Source organism: Cuculus canorus, chromosome 3, assembly GCF_017976375.1.
Source record: "Cuculus canorus isolate bCucCan1 chromosome 3, bCucCan1.pri, whole genome shotgun sequence".
In the NCBI taxonomy this organism is placed as follows: domain Eukaryota; kingdom Metazoa; phylum Chordata; class Aves; order Cuculiformes; family Cuculidae; genus Cuculus; species Cuculus canorus.
This window is the reverse complement of record NC_071403.1, coordinates 116022279-116049575: the sequence shown is the minus strand read 5'-3', so window position 1 is coordinate 116049575 and position 27297 is coordinate 116022279. Positions and strand designations below refer to the sequence as shown.

At 43.3% G+C, this 27297-nt stretch overlaps 1 protein-coding gene across 7 annotated transcripts in view; it reads left to right on the top strand.

The window, feature by feature from the left end:
* LOC128851831 (uncharacterized) overlaps window positions 1-23805 on the top strand; it is a 30794-nt gene extending 6989 nt beyond the window's left edge. The window contains exons 2-10 of one of the 7 annotated variants that reach the window (XM_054063625.1): window positions 3921-3980; window positions 5571-5661; window positions 7107-7175; window positions 9017-9232; window positions 10473-12207; window positions 18676-18782; window positions 19476-19595; window positions 21023-21152; window positions 21604-23805. In XM_054063625.1, coding sequence (XP_053919600.1) covers window positions 3921-3980; window positions 5571-5661; window positions 7107-7175; window positions 9017-9232; window positions 10473-10615 — 579 coding nt within the window. In that variant the 3' untranslated portion in view covers window positions 10616-12207; window positions 18676-18782; window positions 19476-19595; window positions 21023-21152; window positions 21604-23805. Of the gene's footprint in view, window positions 1-3920; window positions 3981-5570; window positions 5662-7106; window positions 7182-9013; window positions 9233-10472; window positions 12208-18675; window positions 18783-19475; window positions 19596-20999; window positions 21153-21603 lie in introns of all 7 variants that reach the window. The other 6 variants (XM_054063624.1, XM_054063623.1, XM_054063622.1 and 3 more) reach the window with 6 other exon arrangements.
* Window positions 23806-27297: the final 3492 nt, after the last annotated feature.

Here is a 27297-nt window from a genome sequence, read left to right as displayed (position 1 = left end):
ACTAAATCCTGTATTTTTTAACACCTGGAAACCTATCACTTTGCATTCTTTCTTTGTGCCTTCATGTGCAACTATAATAACAGCACAAAATAAATTAAACCCTAGCTCAAGAGAATAAAAGTTTCAGAGCAATCATCAGAAATATAACCTTAGGTTACATAAAAAGAAAAAAAAAAGGCAGGAGGTGGGGGGGAAATCCTGTTCCACTGGCTCACGAACCAAATGGCCATGAACTAAAAATAATTTTCTATTGTTCCACCGAATGTAAGTAGAAATTAATACGTGAAGTCTGATTCTACTAAAAGTCCAGATTCTGTTTCTCTGCATGTATTTAATGTATTTGGAATCGCATTGATGACTTCATGTAGTCACTTAATGAGGGGAGTTTAGATGTGTTCTATCTGTACAAACTACATTTTTCATTAAGAAAAAAATTACCCTGACAAAATTAATTTCTTTTTAATGAGTCCATTAGGTTAGTGCAATAAAATCATGAAAATTCCTTTTCCCTTTCCAGAACTGCCGAACCTATGACAAAAAAGCATGACTAATGCGGTATCCTAAGGGCTTGGAAGGGTAAGAATAGAGTAGGGTGGGGCTCCTCAGCCATAAAGCCGTCTTGCTGCCTGAAAAGGGGTTGGATAAAGGCAGGATTTAATACAAAAGGTCAAGATAGAATAATACCTTTCCACTGAAAGGAAGTTGAACTCAGTAAAAATACTTGGTGATGAAAGGAAAGGAGTTGCTGCTGTTACTGAAGGGTGATGGAGAAGCAACAGATACTTCAGGACTGAAGGAAGAGCATCACCTGAGTGGTGGGATGTTTGATGATCAACAGCCAGTGGTCAGGTTTGGTGTTTTTCTTGCACTCAGCTGCTCATCAGGAAGGATGTAACAAGGTTGTGGAGTCCCAGGTGGGTATTTAGGGCTGGATAGCCAGTCAGTCAGCATGAAGAACCCTGAGGTACAGAGAATGGCTGTCAACAGTATATTTTTAACCTCTTAGTTAGTGATGGAGAGAGAGAGTGGGATTTTTTTACCTAGCAGATGAAATATAATTTAAGTAGGAAATGTTGTGCTTGTCTGCTAAAAGTATATAGCAGTAAAACAAAGTGCAGCAGTCTTTTTCCTCTTCTTGCTTGCTGTCATTTATATGGAGAGAAGGTCCAGGAACGTGATCCTGCCCCAGCTGAGATGAGTCTGTCAGAGCCAGTATACTTTGCATCTTCCTTAATTCTCTGTTTCACTCAATATTTTCCCTCTGGAGGTCTACTTGCCTCTGTGAGGGCTCAGTAAACCCTCAGGCTGTGTTTGCTTATGGCAGCCTGGAGGAGGAAGACAGTTGCCTGCCCTTAATCTTGACACCTCCTCGTTTCTGCATGCAGTCCCTCATGCTTGCAGGAGCATCTTGAAGTAAAGAGAAGGGAACAGGAGGTGAGATATTTTTACGCCTCTGTGTGTGTCTGAAAGAAGACAAGAAACCATCCTCCTCTTTGCCTCTGAGGCTGGTGCTGCCATTTCTAATGTTGATGGTGACAGTCTCGCTGAAAGTGCCTTAATTTGGGACGACCATTCACAAAGTCTTTAGAAAACAATGAAGATTTCAATATGAGAGGTTGGAAATCACCAAGGTTTGTCAAGATTCAAGAGGATTATTGCACTTACATGTTATGTGGCATCTCCCAGTTATCCCTTCGTGTATTCATGCTATAGAATTCAGTTTTTCTGAGGTCCTGTGTCATATAAGTGGAAAACCACCACCCCCCGTGCAACATTTTATATTGCTTAGGAATTGTTTTTCACTAAGACATAACCTATTTGTATTTTCAGACATTTAATTGGACAGAAGTATATGCTGAGAAAGAAATAATCATGTGAGCTCAAGATCTTCCCTATCTAAATGGTTCCAATTTTCACTAATACTCCCCTGCTTTTGTATTTTCTGTCTCCCATCCTATTGGAAAGGCTGCCTTCCTCCCTGCTGCAGGCACAGTGGGATTTTTTCTTTGAGAAGTGTAGGACAGGGCAAATGGGCTCTTTTTTGATGGAGTGCCTCTAGTAAATGAACCTGGGAGTCTCAGAAGAGAGAAGACTACCTGGGGGGAAAAACAATGGCCTTGCTAATCCAGAATGGTGCTGTTTCAACACAAGTCAGTATTTTGCTAGTGAATGTTCAGAAGAATATAACTGCAAACGTACCGAATGACAGCTCATAAAGACGAAAGATACGTGGACCACTGGGTTTAAGCTTGTAATTTGAAGATGGTAGAATTACTGATGTAATCTGGGAAGGATTTTGGCTCCAGTTACTGTGATATTTTACTGGAAGACACAGAATCGGTGTTGCCTGTATGTTCACAGTCATACATTGTAAAGTCTGCAATTTTGGGGCTCCTCCTCTGAACAATGGTAGAACACTATCCTGCTGGGTCCATGCTACACCCTTGTACATCGCAACCTTGTAACTGGTCCGTGTTTACAAGCAAGCACCTCCAAGGGTGAAGCGTTTGCGAATGTGCTGGTGCCTGTCGCGCTGCTTTAAACATGCACCTCAAATCAGACCTTTCTGAGACTTGTGAAAAATAGTTCTAAAATGTCTTCAAAATACCAAAGAACTAAATGTTCTCAGGCTGAAGGGCAGCAGCCCCACTGGGTTTGCTGGGGACAGGCATGGGCAATCACCCACCGGATTTTATTTGCTGGTCACTAATCATTGCAAACGTCAGCAGAGACTATTTTCTTGGTGCTCAAGAAATAACTCCGATTCATCTCTTGGAAGAAGTTGTTTCAAGTCCTGATGACGTTTTGGAGTGCCTTAGGGATAACACACAAAACTTGTTGCTCAGTAGCAAAGAGTTTCCTTACGTCCCAGTGTGTCCGCATGAGCGCTGTAATCTCACCCGTCACAAGGTGGCTCGAAGGCTTTGCCTTTCACATCTGGGGTGGTGTCCCCTTTCACATCTAGGATGGTGCCCCCATCACCTAAAGGGATGTGGCCACCCAGTGAGCCTTTTTCTTTAAAAACAACCCAGGTTTTACCTTTTCTGATTTACCGTACAGTGTTTAATGGAGATTGCTGATTTCTATCTATCTCTGTTGTTCATTAATTGCACGTATTATTCTTAACCCATCTGTGAGGGTGCAGAGTGGATACCAGTCCTCTGCAGCTGAATCAGAGCAGGCTTTGTCTTCCAGCATCCGTGTGGCTAAACTCTGCCATAGCCTTTCAGGGACAGAGATGACTTGTGAGGGTTGGGAGGAGGAGGAGACAGTGGAAAGCATCAGAAGTCTGCCCTTCCTCAAGCGGACTGCAGGCACCTGAAGCCTCTTCATTACCAGCTCGCCCTTGCTGGCACAGCCCTTGCTGTCTCAGCTGCAGATTTACTCCGTCCCACAGGTGGTAGTTGGCCGTTGCCAGTGAATTCTGACACAGACAAGACTTTAACCAAACTGCAATTTGAAAACGCCTTGAACTTTCACGGTTTACTTCACAGGATCTAGGAAGGATGGAAGCTATTCTTTCGGTTGGTCAGCTAGACTGGAGAGGGAACAACATAACGTCCACCTCAGCCAGTAAACAAGAATTAAAATAAGCCTTCTCTTGCCTATGTTGAGTTTAAGACAGGCTTACCCTATGTGAAAAACAACTTTAATCATAGATGAATCTTAACATAAAACATTAATACGTTTGCTTTGGAGTTTATGTGGAGTTTCTGGATTTACATTCATAAGGGCTTAGCTAACACTAATTAATTTGGAATAAATTAACTCATCTTGGAGCAAGGCCACAAATTTTAGCCCAGATTTGTATTGAGGGTCATAGAAAGGTATTGCAATAACTGTATTCATATGTATATTTGCATGTGCACACACACACACACATATATTCCATAACGCATTTTTTATTGTACATCTTCTAGGTTCCAGTGAATGGCCAACTTATAACATCAGTCAACATCAGAGAGAAAAAGAACCTCAAGGTACCAGCAAAAACTAAAGAGTTTATATATTGTCTTCCAAGAGACATTTGTTTCAAGAATTTTTGCATTTTGTTAGTCCTTTTTAAGGATAAATTGTTCCTGTTGTTGGAGCATATAAAAGCTGACTTAAGGACATAAGATCAAGTAACTCTCTGGCACAGTCACACTATGATACTTGTCTCTACTACTGTATGGGGGATGGTTTCATGGTCCAAGCCCAGAAATGGGGACTGGGATCTCACATTTCAGTTCCAGCTCTGACTATGACAGAAATCATAGAATCATAGAACCGTTTGGTTGGGGAAGACCTTTGAGCTCATTGAGTCCAACAATACCTGTCCGCTACTAAACAATATCTCTGAGCACCTCATCTACCTGTCTTTTAAACACCTCCAGGGATGGGGACATAACCACTTCCCTAGGTAGTCTGTTCAAGTGCCTGATAACCTTTTCAGTGAAGAAATGTTTCCTGATGTCTAATCTGAACCTCCCCTGATGCAGCTTGAGGCCATTTCCTCTCGTCCTATCACTTGTTACTTGGAGGAAGAGACCAGCACCCACCTCACTACAACCTCTTTTCAGGCAGTTGTAGGCAGTGGTAAGGTCTCCCCTCAGCCTCCTTTTCTCTAGGCTAAACAACCCCAGTTACAACCGATGCTGAATTCAGGGGAAAAATTACTTCCTTGGTCCTGCTGGCCATGCTATTTCTGATACAAGCCAGGATGCTGTTGGCCTTCTTGGCCACTTGCACACACGGCTGCCTCATGTTCCGCCAGATGTCCGCCAGCACCCCCAGGTCCTTTTCTACCAGGCAGCTTTCCAGCCACTCTTTCCCAAGCCTGTAGACATTTCCTTTTGTCTGAGCAACGACATTTCTTTTGGTCTGGGCAAGGGTTTTGTCACGGGCATTAAGCACGTATATTGATGTGGAGGAAAGAGCCTGTGCTTTACAGACACTTCCAAGTGAGGAGTAGCTCGCTAGCCTGGGCAGGAAGCGTGTTCCTGGCAGGGGTATCCCACCTTGGAGAAGTCAAGAACTGTTGTGTTAAAACTAAAAGATTTGAAATAGAAGGCTTGAGGCTAGCTCTGCTGTTTCATCAGTGGCCTTGGCCACTACTGTGCCCTTTCAGATTAGTGTAAATTACAGATACCTTTATTAAAAAATAGACTGCTACATGTTTTTTGTCTGGTTAAGCACAGACAGAGACCTAACTCTTGATTTGAGCATTGCTGATTGTAAAGGGAATAAATCATTTTAGGTTTTCCTCCTTTATAGGAAAAAAATAGGACTTAGGAATTATGAATGCGAATCTTATCATAGAGCAAGTGCCTGAATTAAAATGTGAACTTTCTAACCTAGCAGATATGTCAGATTTTGTAGGCCAAAAGCTATCGTGCTCATTTGTTTGGAGTGTGCAATAAAATCTGCTCAGGAAGACTTTTGCACCCACTCCAGTGACCTAATGCTCCCTCTGAGTCTAACTGCACATCTCCATTTCAAAACTACTGCCCTGACCCTTTTTTTTATCATGATGAAACATAACAAATAGCTGTTTTATCTTTCTGCCGTGTATCTCCTGTATGCCGTAGCCTAAGAAGAAGAGGAAAGCCCAGTGCTCAGACAAGGAGGTGCCCAAAGACCTGCTTTCTGTGGAAAAAGACAAACTGCAAGAGGAGGAAGGTAACAAAAGATCTGGTTCTTCTGTTATCTGATTTATGTCACCAAATAGTAACAGGAGATGAAATATTTCAAAAGGGAAGTCTTCTATATGATTCCAGTGTTCTGTGTTATCGGGAAAAATTGCCAGTGTGAGAGCTATTTCCATCATCTGCTCCTTACCTGTGGGTAACTACGCAGAGAAGGACCACGTGCTCCCCTGCCACACTTCTTTAGGTCCTTCCTGCATTCACAGAGATGGCAAATCTGCACAAGGAAACATCTCTGAAGTGGCCAGAGGTCCACTGGGTTGCGGGGTCCTGTCTTCGTGCTCTTACTCTAATCCTGCGGGCTCTGCCACGCTGATATGAAGCTGAAGCTCTGGTCGTCTCAGGCAGCACTTTGTTGTGCCCCTGCCCGAGGCTGCTAAAGGTGCTGGTGTAATGGTCAGCCAATTTCTAGCATGTCTGTAAACAGAGCCAAGATCTTTCTTTGGTTACAAGCTGAGAAATCTGGCAGAGGCGAGCAAAGCTAGAGCTAGAATTTCACTGGAAAATACACCGCATCCCATGAGTCCCTCTCCACCTCCCCCACCAAGAATCATGTTGAAAACAACACAATCTAAGCTTTTCCAGGCTTAAAAGATTATAAGGTGATTAGTGTGGTGGTGAGAGCAAGAGAAGCCCTCGCTGCTGTGGGACCGGAGTCCTCCCCGTAGGTCCTGGTGTCAGGAGCAAGGCTGCCAGAGGAGAAGGGGAAACACAGGCTTTCTTCAAACTCATGTTTAGTTTTTTTAACGGATGAAAGAGCTGAGCTGTTTCACACACTATTCAGGGATGCTTGAGAGAAAGAAAGAGTTCGTCTTGGTGAAAGGCAGGGACTGTGTTTTTTCCTTTGTTAACCGTTTGTGCCAATCCCTCTCCTGACTCTCCATGGTCATGGAGAGCATGAATGGAGGCAGAACGTGGCCCTGTTGATGCGAATGAATGCATGTGAAAATCAGCGGCATGGCAGAGGGTCTCCACATCGCAGAACAAGTCTTAGGGTGTGTTCAGAGCTAGAGAAAGCCAGTAAATTGAAGCCTTGTTTGACAGTGAAGATTTTCACGATCTTCTCTCTGCTGTCAGACGTACAAGGCGGTTGATGCTTTGCTGTGACATCTCGCCCAAGGGAAAGGGGTGTCACAGCAGGCTGACAACAAAGCACAGAGGAATACATGCAGTTACATGAGTCAGGACACATGACAGACAGGTTTATCGTGGGGATTTCTTATGTAATGTGTTTCTGCAGAGACAGCAAAGGCTGTGCACAGGCAAGATGCTGCACAAGACAAGGGCAGCGCTTGCAGCCCTGATGCCACTTTTACAGCATTACAAACTATCAGATTGCTATTTACCTTTCTGCTAAGCAATAAAGGCAGTAAAGGAAGTTTCTTGTTAGCTTCAAATGAACTTTACTCTGTGTTGTAGGAGTCTGGCAGACCAAGATCAGCAGCCGAGAAAAGAGACACTTAAGGAAGGAAAGGTTGAAGCAAAAAGGTAAAAGTACGTGCTCAGTTCATGCACTTGATCTGGCTAGGCTTGCCACCCCTCCTCATTTCCCATTTTGCCTTTCTGTTTGCTCTGTTCATCGTCTGGCAGCAAAACTTTACACCCATTTAGAGCGTTTACTTAGGAAGACAGCTTTGGGAGCTTTTACTTGGAAACGTCTCCTTTACTCCAGGCTTTCACCCATAGGAATTTGAAAGCAAATGTCTGTTAGACATGCTAAAGGCTTGGTGTAGTGTGGATTTGTTGCTTTAGTGTCACTTGACAGGAGAAGTTTTCTTATAATGGATATATAAAAATCTGTGTTATTTGCTCAATTCCAAACACGTTCTTTAATGTAAGCTGCCCAGAGTAAACAACTATAAAATAGCGACGTACTCTTATCCTAATGAGATAAAATGAAACAATGCTTTATGCTCACTCCACATTTTTCCTCTGGGGATTTCAAAGTGACTGCCATGCACTTATACGTAAATACATTTTTATTAATTACATTATTATAACCACTATATGAAAGTAGGTCATGGAATGAAGGGATTTGGAAATGTTTTAACTATGTGTGATAAAATGATCAATATAATAGAAAAACCTGTAAGTTTAATATAGTAGAGTAATTTAGAGGCTACGATATAAGCTTGGATTTGGGAGACATAGCTGGATAAATGTGGGTGTTTGTGCACTGTCTGCAATAAGACTATCTAAAGTGCTTTCAGATGCTCAACTGAAGTCGAAAGGCAAGTGAACAGAAAATTTTAATCTAAAAATACACAGACATTTTGGGAGCACTTTATCATTTGGATTTTATAGAATTAAATATCGAGAGTTTGGATTTTTAACTCTTGGATTATCAAGAATGAAATAGCTGCATGACAGTCTCTAAGGGCTTAAGGTGCTGAGGTTTCTACTTGCCCTCCAGCAAAGTAGATGGGTCCCCATTTAACAGTAAGTGGCCTGTTGGCACCAGCTGTGCCACCTGCGCGTGTAGAATGTAGTGTTTAACACTAAGCCCATGCAGGCATTAAATGGTTTGGCGACCCAGGGGAAGGGAGCTCAGCAGACCAAGTCGCAGTTGAAGCAGCAGAAGCCCTTGGTGCGATGCTGGGTTGTGCAGCTGGCTGAACGTGATCACGGTGGTCCTGTTTACTGTGGATAGTTACAGAGCAGTGAAGGAGCCCTGATGCAGCCAAGCGCCGATTGATTGCTGTTTCCTAGCAGGAAAGAAGCAGCAGCATTAGGGTGTGTGATGGTGGGGTTGATGTCAGCAGTGGTCCCCCCCTCACTAGATCCCCAGGAAAATGCATTGCCATTCTGAAGGCTGGTGTCATAAAATGCTTTAGGAGTCCTTCGGAACAAAAGATGTCGGAGATAATTATCATTATTTACAATATCCATATGCCTGTTGCCGATGTCTCTAGCAGCCTTGAACTAACAACATCCAAGAGGCTTGCTTTTATTTTCCTGGCAGGTCTTGCTGTTCTCTTTCTGTCCCTTTACTGCTCTGCGTTTCCAGCTGGACTCTGGAGACCTTGAGCTACCCGTGCAGTCAAGGAGGGATGACCAAGGCCTCTACCATGCAGCATTATCTCCCGTGGGACTCATTGCTGGTCTTGGTGGTGCCTTTCTTCTTACATGGCCTTCACATTTGCTGCTTCAGTAGAACATCCCACGGGCTCTGCTTTACTGTCATCATATCTGTAAAAAATGTCACTTGGAATATTGCCATTACATCTGATGAGTTGGGATCAGGCTTTGCTCTGTTGTTTCCTCTGTAAAAATTCTTCATTGTAATTAAAAATAATGACGACCCTATGATAACCTTTATTCCCAAGAAGATCCCAGCAGAGCAACTCTGGGTAGCTCAACACCTGAGCCAGCCTTTGACTGGGATGAGAAGGGAGCGGTGTGGTCACTCAGAGAGGAAACCAGTGGCAGTGGAAAAGGTTCTCTCATTGCCAAGGCAGAGTATGGGACTGCATTGAACGTCTTGGGAGCAATACAGGAAGAATCAGCATGCTCTCAGTCAGAAGAGGATGTGTTTTCCAACATAGGTGAGTGTCGACATTCAAACGTTGCAGATGGAAAGCTTCATGTATTACAGTGGCCAGCAGAGTACAGCCCTACTGATATTTGTCCTGCACACACTCAGTGTTGTCCGCCCTCTCTGAACCCTGCTGGCAGTCATTTATTTTCCAGCAATGTGAAAAGAGGGGTCTTCAGGGCAAAAATTTCTTCTGTGTTGCAGACTCTTGTGAGTGCAAATTGTTTTCTACCCACAGGTATTTAGTGTTTGGTTATTTTGCAACCAAAGCCTTTCCTTCCAAGAGTGCCCACAGATGGTCAGAGTTAGGCTTCCTTCAGGGTATATCTGTGTGTTTCAAAGCAGTATGAAGCAGGGAATTTTTAAATCACTCTGGGTTTTGACAGTTGGATGTAGTCTGTCCATGTCAGTGCTGTGCTGCTCGTGCCAGGTTGCCCATCTTCTTCTCAACTGATTCGCCACGTTTTGGTGTCCAAGCAAGGTCTTTTAGAGCTACTGTGGGTGATACGGTAGATTCTAAAACAAAACCAATAATTAAAAACTAGGTGGTAATTGGACCTTTAATATCTCTCTTTTATATTTATCTTCCTGACTTCTTGGTGGGGTGGGAAGTTACAAATTAAAAGTTAAAGTGGTCAATACCGCTTTCTGATTAATTTTCAAGAGCATTTGGTTTTCAATCTCACCAATTAATTGAGCTTGATGGCTGAACTAATTGGTATATGAGCCCGTACAATGCCTCACCTTCAGTAGCAGTAATCTAGTGCTCTGGTGATTCAGAAAATGATGTTAGGACGCCCTTACACGAGGTGCCTTCTCCACTAGAGTCCTTCTTTTGCAAAGTACAGGGTTGATGGGAGGAGGATGTTAGTACCATTTTCACTCTAAGGCTTTCAAAAAGCTGAATTCCAAACTGATGCATGATAAGAACTTCTGCCAGTGGTGCATAAAGGGATCATCAGTTCAGATGAGTGAGGAATTTGATGAAGTCCAAAGGAGTGCCGTGCTGCTATAGTGTGCACTTTGAAGGGCTGAGGTGGTGTACATGACAACAGGGCTGGACTCTGTCCACAGAAGATAATTTCTCCTTGCTTGATTCTTCTCCAGCAACAACAATGGCTACAGGCTTGGGGTGGAGAGAACATGGGAGAGTTGTAATGAGATTGGGAGTGTCAGGTAGAAAATGCAGTCACCAGCGGTGAATCTGATGTTGCATTTTAGTTTACAGCTTGTTTGGTTTTTAAATGCAGGAACATGGGACATTGCAGAAGTAAAATCCTGTCCTGTGACCTTTGGGACTTTACAAGAACTGTCTGGGGAGTTAGGTGAGTGGTCTCTCTTCGGAATTCTTCTATGTGAATTCTGCTATCACTTTCTTGGATGCTTGGTTTAGAAGTATTCTCATTGCTGAGATGCGGGTCATTTCTTATGGAGCAGCCACTTTTTATTAGTCACTCTCCCTTGTAGAGCTTGCTTGCATCTGTATTCCAGCACTACCAGTGTTTTAAGGAGTGACTTCAGAATGTTTTATTGAGCACTTTCCAAACTCATGTCTCATCTTGGAATAAATGAAAAAAAAAACCAAAAATTGCCTCCCCAGCAAATTCCTTCTCTGTTAGGTTTATTCACACAGAAGATTTCTGTTGTGTTCTGATGACCAACAAGTTCAGTGAATTTCAGATCTAGGGAGGGATCAAGTGCCCAGGTTTGAGAGGCCCTCTTAGAGGATGCCTAGCACAGTGAGGGACTTCCAGCTTGAGCCTCTCTCTGCACGACCTTGGGAAGAATGGCACATCTCCTGGTTTTGCATGAAGTTGAGCCTTGTTTCTGGCTTTCCCTTTGCTCCATGCACCTGTCAGTCCTTCTCACTGCCTGGCTCTGAGCATTTCTGGTTCATACGCTCTCTGCCTAACAGAAACTCAAATATTTCTGGAGGTACAACTGGCTGCTGAATGCAAACTCTGGTCCTGAATCTTTTAGAGATGCTAAAGGAAAGCATAGATACATATAGATAGACATCTGCTCACAAAACAGCATGTGCATTGTACGCCAGAACGCTGAAATTCACTTCTATAGCCAGGCAGGGTAGTCAATAAAATACACGCCGTATTTTATCATCTATTTTCCAACACTACATCAGTGGATTGAAGCAGTTCCTAACCTGCAAGTACTCGACAGTGAGAAATATTTAACATCTGCATCGATACAGCACAAAATCAAGCCAAACTACGTAAACAAAGAAGTTGTTTAGCAGAAAGGAAAGACCAGAGAGATGAAAAAAAAATCTGTTGTGTGAGAAAGAAATGAAGAAAACACTGGTCTGTTATGTACAGACCTTAGCAAGGCGCTAAGGGAAGTCATTCAGGGAGATAGGAATCCGATGGGTTGCTTCAGTTGTTGAAAATAATAATCAGAAAAACTTTAACTCTTCTTTTTCCCTCAGTTTCTTGCAGTTATTAATACAGTAATTATGGATTTCTGTCAGAATGAGCAGAAGCTTTCTCACTGAAGTCAGTAGGAGCTGGAGCTGTATACGCTGGACGCAGCTTTTGTTCTGCAGGAACTACAGCTCCTTCTTACATCCCCAACAGAGATGTGTCAGAAGGTCACATCTCTGAATGTTGTTAGTGTAGCCATTCCCGAGCGGGTTGTTTTTAGTAATTTATGCATATAGTGTCCTCATCCAACCCTCATTAATAAATCCAGCAGCATAGATTAATGCGTGGCTTAAGTTGCATAACATCCAGGCATCGTGACATAGCAAGCAGATAAAGCCATGATTAATTGATTTTAATAACGTGAATATACATATGTGATTATCTTTTAGGTTTGGGGTTGGTTTTGGGTTTTTTTTTATTTTAAAAAAGATTATTTTTCTGTATGCAGATAACATGAAGAGTAAATCATCTGAGGACAGTCCTTCCAGATGCTGTTGGCACACCAGCTTGACATTCCTCCCTGCAGACGATGCATGGCAGGGGCAGGGTACGTATCCGCTCATTTTCTACTGAAAGACAAGTGTACTAATGCTAATAACCTTTTCAGTCTGTTTTCTAAGCTTCAAAACTCAGGGTTCCCTTCCCACCTGACACAAGGCTGGCAGAGCTAAGAGAGAAATTCAGTTTGGGTCTGGTTTTGGGCAGGTACTCAAAGCTGCTGCGAGCTTGGGGACCCTTGAAAAGGGTGAGAACATGCAATTTATTTATGTTTTTACTTAGAAGGCGACAAAAAAGGGATGTGATTGGTGCAGTCTTATTCAACACATACATACACAGAGAGCGGTGAGACACTGGAAGAGGTTGCCCAGGGAAGCCGTAGTGCTCAAGATCAGGTTGAATGGGGCCTTGAGCAGCCTATTCTAGTGTGAGGTGTCAGAACTGGATGATCTTTAAGGTCCTTTCCAGCCTAAACCATTCTGTGATTCTACGATACTGCTGTGCAAAGCGTAATTAGAGCTGCAAGGTCAGCTGTAGGGAGGCTGTTGGAATGCTCCTATAGCCCAGTGTCCTCCCTCGAGGAGCTGCCGGCAGATAAGCACAGATACAGGTCAAGCACAGGGCAATCCCTGCCACGTCCCTCCCCACACCCAGCAGAGAGTGGGTCAGGGACTTCCTGAGCCTGAGGCAACAATATGGTCTCTGTCCTTCAAATAAAACCACGTGTTAGCAATCATCTCAGATTACTAAATTTGCAAAACGAATTCAAAGTTGGGTTTGGTTTTTTGTAACTGAAGCATTGTGTTCCCCTTCCTACCATTGTCGAGTGGAGAAGGTGGAGCTGAGGGGTCCCATTCCAGGCAGCCCCCAGCCTGGGCTCAGTGGGGTGGCCAGGGAAGAGCCACGGGGAGGACAGGACAGGGTGCTGCTAGAGCATGGGATTTCCTTGCCAAACTTAAAATTTCCTCTGTGATATCCAGCCCCAGGTGCAGAATCCAGCACCAGTGAACTGTGGCAAAGAGGATTTTATTATTTTTATGATTATTTTATAATGTTGTTGTCTTTTTTTTTTAGCACGTAAAACCTGCTCGAAAGGCCAGTGTGAGTCCTGAGTGGCTGGAATAATTTGGCACGAAAAGTGCGGGTGTTAGATGGCCTTTGCTCTTGAACTTTTGGTCAGGATCAAGTGAAGTATCTATTTATATCCCTGTTGTTAGGAGGCCTTACCCTGCTCTTGCAGGACTGATGTCTGACAAGCCAAGCAGATCCCTTCCTGCTCTGGCTGCTGATTGCCTTCACTACAGGAGCACCAGCAGCGGTTGAACGCATTGAGGAGAAAAGACTGCAGTCATTTTCTGCCCTGAGATACAGCAGATGCATCAGCACGGCCCTCAGAGGCTTTTATAAATAGCATAGTTTGCTTTATAAAAAACAAAACCAAACAAAAAACTCAGCCTCAAGCACTCTCCTCCCTTAGCGCGGTGTTTGTTCACCGCCACGTTGCTGCTGGTGAGCGCCCGGCTCTTTGTAACGTCTGAGCCCAGACTCGCCCATGCGGGAAGGAGGGAGGCACTGTAGCTTCCCACTCAGCACAGGTCACACTTGGCACACTCTGGGTTTGATCTGCAGTTGCAAAGCCGAGCAGAGCTTCTCCTTTTTTTCGGTGTCGCGTCTGTCTGAGAGCAGAACAGACAGGAGCAAATTCAGCAGCTTGCTTTTGCAAATGTGGAAGCAGACGTATTTTGATTGAAAGCAGAAGTGGAGGGATTTCTGCCTGCCTTACAGCTTGCTTCTTACCAGTAGTAGTTTTTTTTCGCTTTGAATCATCAGCCTTGATATTGATGCAGAGGGGAGTGTCGCGAACATGTATTCCCTGAATTTAGATGAGGTAATGGTTGGCATTAAGGTCTGCGCTGCAGGCAAAATGAGCTCTTTGACAGTTAAACAAGGCCTGTTAGATCTTGTAGGCCTGTGAACTACAAAGAAAAAAAATGCCATTCATAACCTGAATATGAGCTGCGGTCACTTTATCAAATCTGGATCAGTACATATAATGAATCTCTTTGTTCCGTGATGGGCTGATGCAGAAGAAGGAGCTGGACTCCTGCCTCCGCCACAGCTCACGGAGCAGCCTTAGCCGGCTCCCGGCTCTGCATTGGGATTATCTTTCTGTGAAGTACTAGTAATAATAACAGCCTAACTCACAAAAGGTTTGAGGCTTAAATGCTGTCACAACCGAAAGCATATATAGGTATAGATATATATATATATAAGCATATATATATATAGGGAGAGAAGAAGTTAGGGAACCAAACAGTCACTGTGATATGGGAGTGTTTAAAAGATTGATAAACTGCTGGTTTCAAATGAACACACTGAGAGGCTGACATTCATTAATGATAAATGTTGCTGATGGTTAATTCCTAATCATCGTCACATCAAGAGTTCTGTGACGATTTCTGGGTGCTGCAGTACAAGATGGGCATGGATGTACTGGTATGGAACCAGCAGAATCCATCTACATGTATGAACACCTGATGGATTGGTCGCCTGCGGTCTGCCCAGAGAGTGGACAATAGATAATGGGTATGAAATGAAGTACAGGAAATTCCACATATAAATAAGAAAAAGGTTTCTTTTTTTTTTTTTTATGGCGAGGGTTGTTAGGCAGAGGAAGAGGTTGCCCAGAGAGATTGTGGAGTCTCCACCCTTGGAAATATTCAAAACCCAGGCAGCTACATCCCTGAGAAACCTGCTGTAGCTGAGCGTGCTGTGAGCAGCAGGATAAGACCAGATCCCCCGAAGACTCCTTCCAACCTCAGTGATTCTGTAATCCTCATTCTGTCATCAGTCATTGTCTCGGCATATTCAAACAATTAATCCTTAGCAACATAAGCCTTCATTAGCCAGGGTATTCATTGTCTTGCAGCTGAAGCCACATGGTTAGTACCAATGGCTGCAGTCCCTTCGGTCCCACCGGGAGATTGAGGTGGTCGGGACTCTTCCATGAGCCCCAAGATGGGCAACTTATTTCACCGTCATTTTCCCTGCTCATCATTAGTATTTGCACACTTTTCATCCCTGCCACGAAGAGAAAAGAAAGAGGGGTGGATCTCTTCTGCTTCTGACATAATTCACTTTATTTTTGAACCCAGGAACTGCTGTAGCTTCTCCAGGCACCTTTCTTGCTTGTTCTGCAGAGTTATTCTGGATCCTCCTGCTCTGCCTCCTGTGCTGTACCTCAACAGCTTTACTGCTTGCACGTGTTTCCCAATACTACTTTTGTGCACCTCTGCCACACGTCTGCCGCTGCCCTTTGGTTTTATTTATATACTTATGCTTAGCTGTTCCACAAAACGCGTGATAGGCTGTGGCTGGTTTTGCTGTTACAAAATGTGGAACCTGCACAATGCAGCAAGCCGGGCTGTTTTAGAGCACTTGCGTCTGGTTCCAAGGCAACCAAATACTAATTTTATCCCATGCATCTGCTTCTGAATGCAATGTACTTGTGTTTCGGCAGCAGCACACGCCAGTCTCAGAAGACCCACGTTCTGCTTCACAAATGAAGTGCATCTCATGACCATGAGTGCTGCTTTTTTTACCTGTGACTTGGCATCTTCCCAATGAATCCTTCTTGATTGCCAATGCAAATCTTTCCTGGAACCTTCAGAAAACTCCCATGTCTCCTGACTCCCATCCTTTCTTCTGTCCTGGGGTTAAAATGAATTTTAATTCCTTTGTTTCATGGGAATAAGCATCTTCTTTCAAAAAGTCTTCAGTCTGGGACTTAGTTGATATGTTTTCATCTACTGAATTATTCTAGGGGAAGGTGTCAAATGAGGGACTCCTACACCCAGCTGCACGCTACGCAACAGGAGAGGTTTTAAACGAAAGCTCTAGGATAAGTACATTTCATCCTATTTTCCCATAAAATCCAGCAAATTGTAAAGAATTCTATATTGCACTTATAGTTGATTTTAACACCTCTGGGATATAATGCTTTGGGAAGAGAAATTCCGAGATAAGGTAGAATCACGCCACCTGGCTGAGCTTCATGCCTACCTGCGTGGTGGAGGTGAAGCATGAACATAAATCCATTGCAGAAATTTAGCCATTAAAAGTATCTTCAAGCTTAAAAATAAGTACATAAATATACTGTTTAAGAGACTGGAGCTTAAATTAGTGAAAACGATAGTCGTGGCTTCCAGCGTGCCTTCTGTAAGTTACAGTCCATTCTGCTTGCACACCCATGAGAACATCCATCGGCAGAGCTGCTGCTGGGCAGCTCAGAAGGGACTGTCATTCCTGAAGTCTCAGTGCCATTTCACCAGTCCCTGCATCATGCTGTGTACTTTCCTGGCAGCCAGAATTTGCCTCCTCTCTAGTAAGAGCAGCCTGGTTTTGCCTATATTTTTTGCTGTCATGGCACATGTGTAGCATATTAGTGGAGAGGCAGTGTGCCTGCATGGGCTGCAGAACTGGGACTTGCTGTGTCCTCACCCTGATGTGCCTTCAGGCATAGATATGTGGTGGAGAGCACAGGTTGGGATTGTCTTCAACCACAACAGCTAAATCCTCCAGAATTTGTGAGCCAGACCCTCATGTAACCTAACTGGAGAGAAGCAGCAGAAGCTTTTTTGGTGGTGCTATCCCATGCTGCAGCTTACACTGTTCTACAGACATCTGAGTTGTAAATCATAGGCTCATAGAATGGTTTGGCTTGGAAGGGACCTTAAAGCCCATCCAATTCCTACCCTCAATCATGGGCAGGGACACCTCCCACTGGACCAGGCTGCTCCAAGCCCCATCCAACCTGGTCTTGAACACCTCCAGGGATGGGGCAGCCACAGCTTCCCTGGGCAACCTGTGCCAGTGCCTCACCACCCTCATCGTGAAGAATTTCTTCCTAATGTCTAATCTAAATCCTCTCCCCTTCAGTTTAAAGCCATTCCCCCTCGTCCTGTCACTCCATGCCCTTGTAAAAAGTCCCTCCCCCCCTTTCCTGTAGCCCCTTCAGGTACTGGGAGGTCGCTATAAGGTCTCCCTGGAGCTTTCCCTTCTCCAGGCTGAACAGCCCCAACTCTTTCAGCCTGTATGGGAGGTGCTCCAGCCCCCGGGTCATCTTCATGGCTTTCTCTGGACCCATTCCGACAGTTCCATATCCTTCTTACATTGGGGATTCCAGAACTGGACATGATACTCCAGTTCTGGAGTACAGAACACATGTATAATGTGCATCTCTCAAATATAGATCCATTTATTTACCTGAAATACCTACACTGGAATTTTTAGGGAATACATGAGAAAATATTTGTTCCTGTAGCCTTTGAAGAAGGAAAGAAATATTGTCTTTATGGAGGGCATGGACTATAAACCAAGAAACTTAAGCAATGTTTATAATCATGTTTGTGACATTTGGCAGCAAAGTGGAAAGAGCAACTTTTTGGGAAACAGTTTTCATTTATCACCCCTAGCATACTTTTGAGTTTGGCCCTGCTTCAACTAGAAGTTTTTCCACCCAGCCTGGGTTTTTTAATATTTTTTTTTTGTTTTAAGAGATGTAATCAGCTAAGAGTTGTTATTATATATTGTGTTTTGAAAGGCTTTCTCCCTGTTAGGATAAGACTTAAGACTGTTGCATTCAAACCATTAAAAAATAATCAAGTAGTCCTTTCAACATCTTATGCTGATTTATCTGCCTTTTTGCATCTCATTCAATTTCAGCAAAGAATTAAGGCTGGTCTGTTTTGCCTTTTTGCCTGAGGATCATTTGCCAGTGCTTTGTGGAGGGCAGCTGAGGGCTTGTGGCCAGATACACATTTTTTCAAAATTTTTCTGTCTAGACCCCATGAAATGATCAGAATTGATGCAGGGTAGGTGTTATCTGTTTGATGCATATTTAGAGTTGTATGTTAGAGAGCTTTGGACATTTATGTCATGTTGGTGCCTTTCTGGCTTACATTCACGAAAAGCAAATGGAAGGAGATGAAGTAAAAAATGCACTTGGTACTATTTTTTTTACAGGAAAGAAAAGTCAGTGAGAGCATTAACAAATGCACAAATCCTTTGCTAAGATTATTCTCCCATACAAATAATTGCCCTGAAGATGGTCTGTTGCAGCGAGTGGGGGTGCCTGCCGTCACTGCCACTGTTTCTGGATACACCTGAATCCTCCTCCCTGGAATTAAATGAAAACATTTGCCAAACCATGCTATTAGTTTTGTAAAGGTTGTTTTACTGAAGCACAGGCTGGAAGGCCTTTTGTTCCTGTATTTGTTTTTCTGCCTTCCTTTAGTTTTCCTCCTGTCCTGAAGAGTGCAGTCAATAATTGGGAATTAGCTGGGAATGTAGACTTTTTTTATATATATTTAAGATGCATGTGCATACACGCACACGCAGACATCCCATTGGCAAGCAGGAAGATGACAGATATGGTTTGCAGTGTTTTGGTTACTAGTATGAGCCTGGGAAGTAGTATGGGTTAGAACATAACTCATTCATATGCTTGTCCTAATAGACGATCCTTCAGCGATTGACCTTGACTCTGACTGGAAGGCTCCCACGGAAGAGTGGGGAAATTGGACAGGAGAAGAGGAGCACCAGAGAGAGGATGAGAAAGAGAAGGTGAGGCAGTAGTGTTGGTGACCGAGCAGAACCAGCTTCACTGGAGTCAGTCTTAGCCAGACCGGGGTATCCAGTCCAGCCCTAGAGTTGGGCTCCTCCACCCACAGGGGCTTTCTCACGCGGCGAGGAGGTGCTTGGCATGGTCACTCTCCCAACCTGCCTGAGATAGCTGGAGCTGGGGAATACATTTACAGGATGTATGAGGTGGGTTGGGGCAATTGGCTGGTTCTTGGGGTTCATCATCTGGATGGCATTGCTGTCCTGAGCAGCAAACATCGGCTGTTTGTCACCCTTCGTGAATGAACTCTTTCTACTCCTGCTGACCTTCCTGAATACCTGCGGCTTAAAAGAGTTGTAGAGTCCATATTTGACACCAGCTTTCACACCACCCGAGGTGGCTGGGATGTGTTTATTCGAGTGAGAGGGCTTGCTGATAATGGTACAGTGGTGGAGAGGCAGGAGCAGAAAGCTTGCTGTTTAAATGCTTTCTAGAAGCCCAGGGTAGTGTCCCTCTTTGGCAGTAGTGGGAAGAGCATCCTGAGCTTTTTGCAAATAGCTGTCATAAACCTAGGTGCACGCCCTATCCAGAGAGACACACTGTCAGAGCACACTCCTGGAGGTAATCAGTTTTCCTGCAAAAAAAACATGAATTGGCCATGCCAGGCCTCCTCTTATAAAATCTCATGCTTTCAGGACTTGACAAAAAGCAAAACAGGCCTTCATTTCTGCCTTTCTGGACTCGAAAGCAAAACACAGCGGAAAAAGAAAAGAATTGAAGTGAAGGAGACAAGGAGTGGAGTGGGACCGAGGCATGTGAGTATTTTTTATTCCCAGAGTAGCGTTCGGTTTTCCAAGAGCAAAGGGGAATGTCTTCTCATTAGGATGACATGACCTAAGATGGGGGCTTTTCTTCCCCTCCATCTTCTGGCTTCCTCTTCTCTTCTCCTTTCTCCCTGACCTCCCATAAAGGAAGGGGGAGCCCAGTGACTGGGGATTTTTGCAACACGGTATTCCCCAACACATTTACTAAACAGTTTGATTTTGCGATGCAGAGAGGAGCAGATGGCTTTAATCATGGAAGAAAAAATGCTTTCTCAGACAAATGCAATCCAAGTTTACTGTACAACCAGGCTGTGTTTTATCTATGGCATAAGGCCACCTGGAGATATGAATAATAGTGCAAAGGTGGTTCCCAAAAGCCAGTGAAGATAAAGAGAGACCGGTCTTATACCAGTGAAAAGCTTAATGAGAGAAAAATAGTGCAACAGAGAAAGGCTGTGGAAAATGTCAGCTCATTGGAGATGGGAAGTACAAAGGAACACAGTGTTGACTAGGGTTTGGACCAGTCCTTGCCTATGATATCCTTGCTGCTCAGTGAAATAAGAAAGGGATGGGCAGAACCCCAAAATGTCTTAATTGTTTTTCAGTGTCTTGTCACTGAATATGTTGTTCTGGACTCGTACAGCTGTGTAGTATCATTTATCTTCCCCTCACACCCACTGCGGTCTCTCCTGATTCTTGGGACAATTTTGCTCCTTGAACTCCTGATGCTCCCATTTTAAGGGAAAAGCTTTTAACTAACTCACTGACCACAATCCACATGGTCATTAGGACAGCCCATTAGTTACGGGAGTGCTGCCAGGCCACTCTCTCTCTGGCACATCCAATTAGTTGCTTTAGCTTTGTGGATACCTTAATGAATAAACTTAATAGTGTTGTTCAGACTCCTCTGGGATGTTTATGATGGACCAAAAGAAGTTTGTGCTACAGGTCAGCCTGTACATGAGCTGGTGTCTGCTGATGTACAAGCGCATCCTTTAAAGCTGGACATAAAAAAATGAAATTACTTATAAAGCCAGACACAAATTTGTTCATCATGCTCCCTGTGCTGCCTCCAGGATTTCTGTCTTCACTTAGCAATTGCAAGTCGCATCTCAGCCTTCAGTCTTACCATACAATTGCAGTATTTTCACTTCAATATATCTTGCTATTCATGGGGGAAAACGAGGGGAAAGATCATAATGAAAGACAATTTCAGTACTTTAATCTCTTCTAAAACAAATGAACAGGAGGTAGATAGATGACATGCCAGAATATTCTAACCATTTAAATAGTAATTTGTCCTGCAGTTTCTTTAAATACCCCAATTCCCTCCAATAATGACATTTTCTCTCATATTTTGTACTTGCATATGCTTCGTTTAACTCATGTGCTTAGTGAAGCATATTGTTTCAATTAAGCCCCAGCAAGGTTTGAAAACAGGACTGGAAGAAGGCCCAAGGGACTTGATATCTACAAAATGTAGCAGTGATGTTGTCTGTGCTTCCTTCAAAAAATCCTTGGACGTTGCGAATAATTCACCCAATAACAGTAAGTGATTGTTTTTGAACATCTGATGAATTTTGGACTCAGAATAATGCATAATCTAAGAGGTGTTCACAAATGCAATTTTAAGAGAATATGCAAAATGCTTTTCCTTTAGCTGCATGTGTTATTTCTTAGAGAGACCGTTATATTTCTTTCTGTGACAAATACCTGTTCCTGCTCCTGCCAGAGTTAATGAACAAAAGCGCTATTGCCTTTAGTGGGAATAATTTTTGCACAGCGCTTTAAAACATGAAACAGAAGCAAATGTATGTGTGACTCAGAGCCCACTAAAAACATTCAGAGCCCTCCCTGTGAGTTTGGATTACCCTTCTGAGCAGGTGGCCCTTATAAAACGTGTCTAAAAACCTCAAAATACCCTTCTTCAGGTGAAAAGCCAACAGTTCCCGGGGATTTGATTGGAAGGTTTGTGCACTGGCCCCTGTTGTTTCTATAGCAGGTGTACCTGGAAAAAAGGAGAGGAGGAAGAGGAAGAAAATGAAGAAAGAGACTTGAGGGAGCTGTGCAGCTGCCAGTGACAACTCAACGGGGCAGGCATGCCGATGAGCTGCAAGGATTCTGCTTTCTGCAATGCCGCGCTGAGCCCGAAGTAGAGAGGCTCTAGGAGACTTCCCAGTGAGAGGAAGAGGAGAAGAGGAGCAGTGAGCCACAGAGAGTGAGTGTGTGACAGAGCGGAGAGAATGAGCACACTGTGCACAGGAGGTGGCAATGAAACAGAGTGGCTGTTCATTACAAATCGCTGCCCTTGATTAAAAGCTATTGAATGGATTTTGACTGGTTGCGTTAAGTCCTTTTGGTTCTTCACTGTCATGTTGTTTGTCAACTTGTAATGCTATTTGCCAATTGTAGAGATGGTCGGGTGGTACCTGACCGTGATTGTACTTTAGTTCTATGGCAGGTCCACCAGCTTGGTCTGGTCTCTGGCATTTTTGCAGAGCTGCTCATCAACAGGCTACTAATCTACAGAAGGAAGCACTGTTCAGAGACAGGGAGAATAACACAGATCTTTCTCAAACCTCCTAAACCTTTGAAATCCTTGTTGGCTGCTACATCAGACTTTTGCCTCACACCCTGATGCATTTATACTTTTCACCCTTGGTCACGCTAGCTTGCTCCACAAGGGAAAATTTCTAGAGGAGGTTTTAAACTTATTAGGGAAGGAGGGTCTAAGTCCTTTTTTTCTCCTCAGATTTCATGGTGGGCTAAAGTTTAAAGTCTGTATGTCCAAAGCATGTTGCATTTGTATTTATAGTAGACTGAAGTAACTTTTTGAAATCATTTTTCTTAATCTGATGTTTGGAAGTTTTTTATCATTTTGTTATTTAAATATTCTGATATCAACTAAATTTGTGAATGAAATTTTTAAAAATGTCATTTTAGTATTTACTGAAGAGTGTGTATTTCTTGTTGTCAGAGGGCCTATAGTATGGAGGAGGGAATGTGTTACGATTTAATACTGTGGTTGATAAATAGCGTTGAGCTGACACCACTAAAGGTGAAGCCCTTTATCCCTAGAGGAACTGCAGCTCTGGTGGTAGCTGTGAGGGCTTCTTAGATGGTCCTGAGACAGTGCCTCCACCGGACCCATCCTAGAAGTGCTGCCTCAAAGGATGAGAAAATGATTGTCAAATCTCCACCTGCATTTTGCCTTTGGATATTGTACAGGAAGATTACCTTCCTAATGCATGTTAAACGTGTATGTGTTCATAAACATCGGGCTGATGCTGGGAAACTCATTTCACAGAGAACACTGAGTAACCAGGGATGTCATTGGCTTTACACTGCTACAGCAGCACTTCTGTTTGCATCATTGAGCCAGAGGAGAGCTCTGTGCTTCTGCCACTGCAGCCACCCAGTCCTTGATGCTGGCTCATCTGAGCCTCAACTGCAGCTCAACACTTTTACCTGATAGCCTTCATCTGTTGCATAGCTGTCAAAGCAGCTGTATCCTTCAGAGAAGCAATGTATTTGCATTTGGAGTCTAGCTACTTATATGCTAAAGGACATTTCTCTTGTGCTGGGATTTTTGGGGTAGCTATAGAGTGTGCCCGGAAATTTAGCACAGCAAGATTGTTTCAGACAGACAGGTGAGGGGTAATCTTAACTGATACCACTCAGCAGCCCGTTGTCTGGAATCTGTACAAATTGGTGTTTGTGTCTCAGTGTAGGGGAAATATAGCCAGTTTATGAATGGACTGAATAGACCAAAAGGGCTACTTTTATCTGCAAAGTAACTGATCTGGACCGGGTGCATAATGAGAAAATACATGGCTTCGCTGGAGAAACAAGTACAGCAAGTTCAAGGATTTAGAAGATGTGTTAATGAGTAGGTGGGTAACGAGTGAAGTTCTGCTGTCTCTGAAGCTGTTGAAAAACATTCATTGACCTCACTGGGGCCAGCATGTTGCCCCAGGTCTTTGTTTAGCATTGAAGATAACCTCTGTCATCCTCTCTCCCCAAAAAAAAGAAGAATGAAGGAGAGTAAGGGAAGCTCACAAGACTGTTAAACTCCAGATTTCTTCTGCTTTTTTCTCTATATCTGCTTGTAAACTTTTTGATGTCTGTGTAATTATGTTTTAGTTCAATGTGTTACAGTATTTCAAATGTTCATTGTTTTAATAATAAAAAATCAAAACATTTGCCCAAAGCCCAGAACTCATGAGCAGTTTTATTTGTTTGTATGTGTGTCGATACAAGCACATGGTTTGGACTAAAGCCATCTCATATTCAAGCTTCTTCGAGGTACTGTAAATGATTTTTAAGAGAATTCCTTCATCTGAACCCTTTTATGTTTAGGAAATCCTCATGACATTCTTCTACTGTTGATAAAAGAACAATCAAGACCTGTAACACGGCCAAGTTGACTGTGGTGCTGATGACAAGCGTTAGCAAATTATATGACAGTTTTTCTGCCTAATTCATCAGTCCCACTCTTACTGACATCAGCAGTAGCTCAGTAGTTCATAGCAGCACCTTATTTAATACCGCATCCTAACGCAGGCAAAGAAAATACCTTCCTACAACTAAATGCTGTTGATTGTAGCCTTTCCTGAATGATTGCAAAGCTCTCTTCAAGGCAAATTGTGGCACCGTACTGTTTGTGTGATTCATCTGCTGTATCGGTACCATTGCTGTGAGTACTTTGGAAGGGTACGTTGGGTACCATTTGGTCAATACGGCTGTTGCTGGGTGCCTTTTGGTGCCGCATCCCCCAGTGCTGCTGCTACACGGGCTCCCAGGGATGGGAAAATGTGCAGAGGGTCTGGTTCTTCAGTGAATGGACCAAGTTTAAAAACCCAACCAAACTAAAACACAAAGCACTCAGCAGCTGCTGCTAACTTTCATTCTTTCACTTCCTAGTCCTCAGAGGCTGAAAAAATATCACTCAGCTTAAGAAACAGTCTTTGCAGATGGCCAGCACCCTTGCAAAGCAGACCTTTGAGCTCCTAATGAAATCACCCTTCCCTTCATCGTTGCATGTTCAGGCTATTCCCTGGTTACTATGCTATTAAGATGTGTCTCCCTTTCTCTTCTGTGAGAATTAACCATTCTGGGCAAATCATCAGCTTTCTCTGGTGCTTTTGGCACGAGAAGTGTTAAATGACTGCATTTGATAAGCTCTTTCTCCTAGTCTCTTATCTTTACCAGCTGGAGAGTAGTGTAAGTCTTCAGACAGGAGATTCAACATCCCTCCAACAGGTTGCAGCGTTGCTTCTGCTATAGCTGAATGGCTTTATCTTTGGTGTAACTCATCCTTTAGAAAGGTAAATCTAGAGTAGCCTCTCTCTCATTAATCAACCCTAAGTAGTCTAATTGCCAGTTATTGGCCAGATCCAGCTGGCTCCCTCTGCCTTTTCCCTAAGCAATTTACTAGTCCCTTGAGTGGCACATGCCTCAGGAACAGCTAAAGCTTTCCCTGCACCTGCAGACGGCCCAGTGGCTGGAAATGAAGCCTCCGGTGCAGCCTTGGCATGGCAGGTGGGATGAAGTGTGGCTGGGAAAACATCTATGACCTGGTTAGGAGCAAGCAATTAACTGTTACAGCAGCAGCTGCAAAAGACGAAATACACTGCTTTAAGTTTCAACTTTCTCCTAAACACAGTCTGCTCTATTTTTGTCAAGGTGTTCTTTCTTGTGGGAAGCTTTTGAAGGTGGAAGATTGGCTACATCCCTAATAATGAGGTCATATCCATGAGCAATGGGTCCGTGAGTATCTCAAGCACTAAGATGTGGTTGATGCCGTAACTGATGAACTCCTGACCTAGAAAGTTTTGTTTACTCACAAGCAGGCTGCAGTATGCAGATACAGAGGCTGAAGCTTCGCTTGACACTCAAACCATGGTGTTAACACCATCAGGGTTAAGTGGAGCAACTGCAGAGAGGAATTTGGCCTGCTGTTCCACAATTATCTGTAATGGATCATTGTAATTATCTATAATTATCAAGGTTCCACCCAATCTGCAGATCAGTGGCAGAGCTAACGTATCTGCATGAGCCAAATATCAGGTAGACATGCTAATTGCTTGGCAGAAAATAACATATTTGCTATGCTAACAACACAGGCCTGCTCCGTAATACCGGAAATTTTCTAAGGATAGCTGGTTCCTTGTCAAAAGAGAGGGTTTTTAAGTCACAGGCCACAAAGACGAGACATAGAAGATCTTACCTTTCTTCTGTGATCGTACTGAACCAGACCCAGGGGTCTTTTCAAGAGAAATTGAACATTCCATTATGTGTCATATTTGATGTTCAGCTCTGCAGATGTTCTGATCTGCGAAGGAAGCATCCTCCCATGCTGAAAGGACACTGTAATGCAGTGGTCTCAGAAACAAACTCCCTGTGTCTTCTTGGAAAAAAGCCACTGTAACAATAACTGACCCTTGTACTGTCCCAACAACAGATCACTAGAAACTTGGCAAACTATTTTATGTCAAACTTTGATTTCTGTATCCATTAACTATTTTCCTTTCATGGTGGTCCTGAGTACTGTAAGTTACACAGACACATCATAAATTATTTTATCAAGCACTTCTGGCAGTACCAGCTGCATGCCACTGTGTTCCTCCTGGAAATCTTGGCCCAACCTCCCAAACTGCAAACTCACCCAAAGAGGCAATGTGTAAAGAAAACAATTACCAGAAGGTAAGTCCTCCTACTCCCCTTAGAGGATCCTGTTCAAGTCCTTGGGCTCCTCCTGTTCACCTTGCCAAGACTGGAGGAGAGACAAGTCTGGACTGAGGGCTGGAGGGGGAGACTGCCAATAAGTTCAGGACATTTCCTGTTCCCAGCGCTCACTGGAAATGTGAAAGTACCAAGATATCTGAAACTGCAAGCACCATTTTAAATTATGTTATTTTTAGACATTTTTATAGCTCCTCAGCTGTATGAAGGCTGACATAAATGAACCATTGCTCTTTTATTTTGGCAGATTCTCTAAATGAATACAAGAATTTTTGTTCAGTGTTTGATATTCGGAAAACCTGAGTGCACAGCAAGTAACCCAGAGACACAGGCTTTTGCTCATAAAAGCTTTACGTCACGCTGTCATATTTGTAGCTGCTTTTCTAGGCTTGACTTTCTGATCCATCTGTTATAAGTTAAAAGACTTGGAACTGAGTTAAATTGACTCTTGCTGGTAAAAGATAACGCACAGTGTTAACAGCAATCAACTACAACAAAAAGCACAGATGCTTAGAACATTACGGTAGGAATCCCAAAGTGATGCTGATTAATTCAATAAACAAAAGTAAAAGCTGATAACCACAGAACTCATCCTGATGTATTCTTATTGCGTTCTTATGTCTTTTACAGGAAGCCACCAAATCTCTGGATTAGCATGTTTTCTTCTAGCAGAATCCATCTGGGCAAAAAAAGGCTGACAAAATTCATTACTACTAACTTCAGGATATCTAGGATTTCACTGTTGTGAGTCACCAGTAGGGAAGTTTCCTTCCTTAATAATTTATTTTATGGTTCTTTTCCTGCCTCATTGATATGTTAATGCTTTGCTTTTACTCCAAAAAAAAGGCCAATCTTCTGCACCAGTTTCATGGATTTTTCTAAAAACTGTTGAAGGGGTCTGGTCTTCTGTACTGCGATATCTAAGTGAAGACACTCATTTCTCTGGGAT